This window comes from Mandrillus leucophaeus, unplaced genomic scaffold (assembly GCF_000951045.1).
Source record: "Mandrillus leucophaeus isolate KB7577 unplaced genomic scaffold, Mleu.le_1.0 Scaffold423, whole genome shotgun sequence".
In the NCBI taxonomy this organism is placed as follows: Eukaryota; Metazoa; Chordata; class Mammalia; order Primates; family Cercopithecidae; genus Mandrillus; species Mandrillus leucophaeus.
The window spans coordinates 426,006-430,604 of NW_012104510.1; the positions used below are offsets into that span (position 1 = coordinate 426,006).

The following is a 4,599-nucleotide window of genomic DNA, read 5'->3' on the forward strand; positions in this document are numbered from 1 at the left end:
GGCCATGGATTTGGGTGGGGGTCATGGGGTGGGTTCTATGGGTTTGGAGGGCAGGGGTGTTGGGGTGGGGTCTGCAGGGTGGGGCAGGGGGCCTGAGGCAGAGCCGTGGATTTGAGGGTGGGGCCAGGAGCTCCTGCAGTGGGGGGCGCACGGGACTGGGGCTCTGAGGTGGGGGCCGGCGGGGCAGCGGGTGGGGGGCTCACGGCGCCTTCCTGCAGATCTTCCACATGACCTATGACCTGGCCAGCGCGGTGATGCGTATCTGCAACCTCATCAGCATGATGCTGCTGCTCTGCCACTGGGACGGCTGCCTGCAGTTCCTGGTGCCCATGCTGCAGGACTTCCCGCGCAACTGCTGGGTGTCCATCAACGGCATGGTGGTGAGCACCGCGGGCCCTGACGGAGGGGGACCCGGGCCCCCTTATCCGCCTTACAGAGGGGGTACCCAGGCTCCCACACAGAGGGGGGGACCCAAGCCCTTCAGAAGTGGAGACAAGACCCCACCCTTACGGAGGGGAGGACCCAGGCCCTTACCGAGGTGGGGACCCAGGCTCCCCTACAGAGGGCGAGACACAGGCCCCTACCGAGATGGGGACAAGACCCCCCTTATACAGGGGAGGACTGAGGCCTCTTTACAAAGGGGGACCCAGAACTGCAGCCCTGGGGTTGACCTGTTAGTGCCCCTGGGGGCTGAAACAGCCACTTGGAGCCTTTCAGGCCTGGGATCGTCCATGGAAAGAAGCCGAGTGTGATTATGATGAGTTTTGTCACCCAGACATCTGCTTAGTGCTTTTTCCAGTGGATTTCCCTTTTTAATTTACCTACATTTATTATTATTATTTGCTTATTCTTTTTGAGACTGAGTTTCACTCCGTCGCCCAGGCTGGAGTGCAGTGGCGCGATCTCTGCTCACCGCAACCTGCGCCTCCCGGGGTTCAAGCGATTCTCTCCCCTCAGCCTCCCGAGTAGCTGGGACTACAGGCGCCCGCCATCGCACCTGGGTAATTTTTGTACTTTTAGTAGAGACAGGGTCTCGCCATGTTGGCCATGCTGGTCTCAAACCCCTGACCTCAGGTGATCCACCTGCCTCGGCCTCCCAAAGTGCTGGGATTACAGGGGTGAGCCACTGCGCCTGGCCTAATTTACATACATTTAATTCAAAGAACAATTGAAGAACTGGGTATGGTGGTGTTCACTTGTGGTCTCAGCTACTCAGGAGGCTGAGGGAGTTGGATCCCTTGAGCCCAGAAGTTTAGGCTGCAGAGGGCCACGATTGCACCACTGCACTCCAGCCTGGGCCACAGAGCCAGACCTGATCTCTGACAACTAAAGAACAATTTACATCATAGCCCTGAAATGGGGAAGTGGTATCACATGCCAAAGAAACAGTAAATGGGCCGGGCACGGTGGTTCACGGCTGTAATCCCAGCACTTTGGGAGGCCGAGGCAGGTGGATCACCCGAGGTCAGGAGTCTGAGACCAGCCTGGCCAACATGCTGAAACCGCGTCTCTACTAAAAATACAAAAATTAGCCAGGCGTGGTGGCGCATGCCTGTAATCCCAGCTACTTGAGAGGCTGAGGCAGGAGAATCGCTTGAACCTGGGAAGCGGAGGCTGCAGCGAGCCGAGGTCGCACCACGGCACTCCCGCCTGGGCTACAAGAGCGAAACTCCATCTAAAAAGAAAAAAAAAAGGAATAATAAATGAAGGCAGTTCGAGATTCCCCGTGCTTCCTGGCTGAGATGTGCTGACTGTTAAGAAGGGTCAGTTACGGGAGCCCTTGGGCGTGAGTCAGGTTAGCGCCCCAGCGAGCCTTTGTCCCCGCCTGGGGAGTGCTGGGCCCCAGCTCCCACCTGCATGTAGGGCTTGGGATGTGTTTGGTTTGGACACAGAGCAGGTGGGCATTGATGGGATCAGGAGCTACAGAGGGAAAACCCGCCAGTGCCCCTCCCCAGAGCCTGGCACAGCTGCCCGGGCTGAGGCAGTCCATTGTCTGGCTGCCGCCCGCGCATGTGGTCCCATTTCCTGGACAGAGCCCCGCGGGGCCCCCCTTTCCTGGCCGGGTCAACTGAGGACTTGGTGGGACAGGACCTCCTGGGCCGGCCTGGTGTGTCCGCCCGCCCTGCCCCTCTGCTCTGGCCCAGGTGCTCCCTGGAACTTTCGCCCCCTCTTGACCTCACAGATGTTCTGATCTCAGAGGCTGCAAAAGTCGGGGTCCAGACTCTTGCCCTTGGGGTCTCAGTTTCCCCAGGAGTGAAGTGGGCAGCCCTGGCCCTACTGCCGACTCACCGTGACAAGTGTGCAAACCATGTCATCTACTTGGGTCTCCGTTTCTCTTGGTTACCTCTGAGCATGGGGAGCTCATCACCTCCAGTGCCTGGGGGAGGGCGGGCGGTGGGCCCTTGAGGACCAGGGGCTCCCAGGGCGTGAGCACCTGCCCACCACCACCCCTCCTGCTGGCCTTGCAGAACCACTCGTGGAGCGAACTGTACTCCTTCGCGCTCTTCAAGGCCATGAGCCACATGCTGTGCATTGGGTACGGCCGGCAGGCGCCCGAGAGCATGACGGACATCTGGCTGACCATGCTTAGCATGATCGTGGGCGCCACCTGCTACGCCATGTTCATCGGCCACGCCACTGCCCTCATCCAGTCGCTGGACTCCTCACGGCGCCAGTACCAGGAGAAGGTCTGAGGGAGGCGGGTCTGGGATCTGATGGGGGAGGTAGGCCCGGATCTGGGGTCTGAGGAGAGAGGCAGGCCCGGCCCTGGGGTCCGATGGGGGAGGCAGGCCCGGATCTGGGGTCTGATGGGGGAGGCGGGCCCAGCCCTGGGGTCTGAGGAGAGAGGCAGGCCTGGATCTGGGGTCTGAGGTCAGGGGGAGGCAGGTCCGGCCCTGGGGTCTGATGGGGGAGGCGGGCCCGGATCTGGGGTCCGATGGGGGAGGCAGACGCGGCCCTGGGGTCCGATGGGGGAGGCAGACCCGGCCCTGGGGTCCGATGGGGGAGGCAGACCCGGCCCTGGGGTCCGATGGGGGAGGCAGACCCGGCCCTGGGGTCTGATGGGGGAGGCAGGCCCAGCCCTGGGGTCGGAGGGGAGAGGCAGACTTGGCCCTGGGGTCCGAGGGGAGAGGCAGACCCAGCTCTGGGGTCCGAGGGGAGAGGCAGACTTGGCCCTGGGGTCCGATGGGGGAGGCAGACCCAGCTCTGGGGTCCGAGGCGAGAGGCAGACTCGGCCCTCCACCCAGCTCCAAGTGGCATGCTCAGGGCACAGACAGCGTGATGGGGCGGTCGGGGACCCTGGGGGTCCGTGGCTGTGATTAGGAGGAGGAACAGAAACTCTTGCAGCCAGTGGTGAGAAGCGCTGGCCCTGTGATGGGGAGGGAGGTCTGGAGCCTGGGGATGGACTTGGGGCAGGGGCTGGGGAGGGGACGCAGGTTGGGCTGGAAGGGGCTGAGTTGGGGTCAGGGCAGGTCAGGGTCAGTTGTTGGACATAGGAAGCCCCTGGGGCTGAACGGGGATATGGGGGAGCCTGGAGTGAGAGCAGGAGAGACAGGCATTGCCAGGAGGCGGGGCCCACCTGGAGGTCTCTAGGCCGGCTCAGGATGGGGCTGGGGCGGGGAAGGGGCCTGGTGGGTCCGGAGAGGCCTGGGGTCACTTGAGGACACGCCGGTGGCCGGCAGTCAGGGCCAGGCTTCAGGGACAGCAGGGCTGCCCCACTGCTCAGACGTGGCCTCTGGCCTGCAGCGTCCACCGGGCTAATCCTAGGCTTGGCCGTGGAGGGGACACAGGGGAGCCGGGAGGGGTGGAGGGAGATTAGGATTGGCCCCATGGGCGGCCCCTGGAGTTGGGCCTCATGCTCTGCTCTGTGCCTCAGTTTCCCTCCGTGAGGCGGCTGGCTGGGAGTCAAGTGCCCCCTCTCCCCACCCCCCGAGCAGTGGCTGGCAGGATCGGCTGGGTCAGCTGGGCCCCGTGCCAGGCGCCCGGCTGTCCGGAAGCCACGGGCCTTGCACCCAAACATAAGCTGGTGCCACCACCCGCCCGCCGTCACGGGTTCCGCTGAGCTCAGGGCAGCTGTGGCCAGGCGGGGCTGGGGCGGAAGTGAGGCTGGAGCCATCAGGGGGCACCGTCCTGGGGACAGCAGGGCCTGGCACCCCTGCCCAGCACCCACGCTCCCTTCCCTGCTCAGGAGGGGCTGACCCGGTGGTTTCTAGAAAGATCATCAGGGAGGGGCCAGAGCCCCTGCAGGGTTGGAGGCCCTAAGAAGGGGGTCCTGTGTGTCAGGGTACCTGGGCCCTCTCCTCATAGAGTCAGGTGCCTACCCATTCCTCAGGGGTGGGGTTGCCAGATAAAATTCAGGGCACTGGGCCTGGCTCAGTGGCTCCCGCCTACAATCCCAGCGCTTTGGGAGGCCGAGGCGTGTGGATCACCTGAGGTCAGGAAATTAAGACCAGCCGGAGCAACACGACGAGACCTCATCCCTACAAAAAATAAAAAAATTAGCAGGGGCCGGGCGCGGTGGCTCAAGCCTGTAATCCCAGCACTTTGGGAGGCCGAGGCGGGTGGATCACGAGGTCAGGAGATCGAGACCATCCCATCCCG

At 63.2% G+C, this 4,599-nt stretch overlaps 1 protein-coding gene across 1 annotated transcript in view; it reads left to right on the forward strand.

Moving 5' to 3' along the window:
* HCN2 (hyperpolarization activated cyclic nucleotide gated potassium channel 2) overlaps positions 1 to 4,599 on the forward strand; it is a 43,220-nt gene that overhangs the window by 21,939 nt on the left and 16,682 nt on the right. Inside the window, exons 3-4 of the mRNA XM_011993052.1 lie at positions 219 to 380; positions 2,469 to 2,687. Coding sequence (XP_011848442.1) covers positions 219 to 380; positions 2,469 to 2,687 — 381 coding nt within the window. The remainder of the gene's footprint in view (positions 1 to 218; positions 381 to 2,468; positions 2,688 to 4,599) is intronic.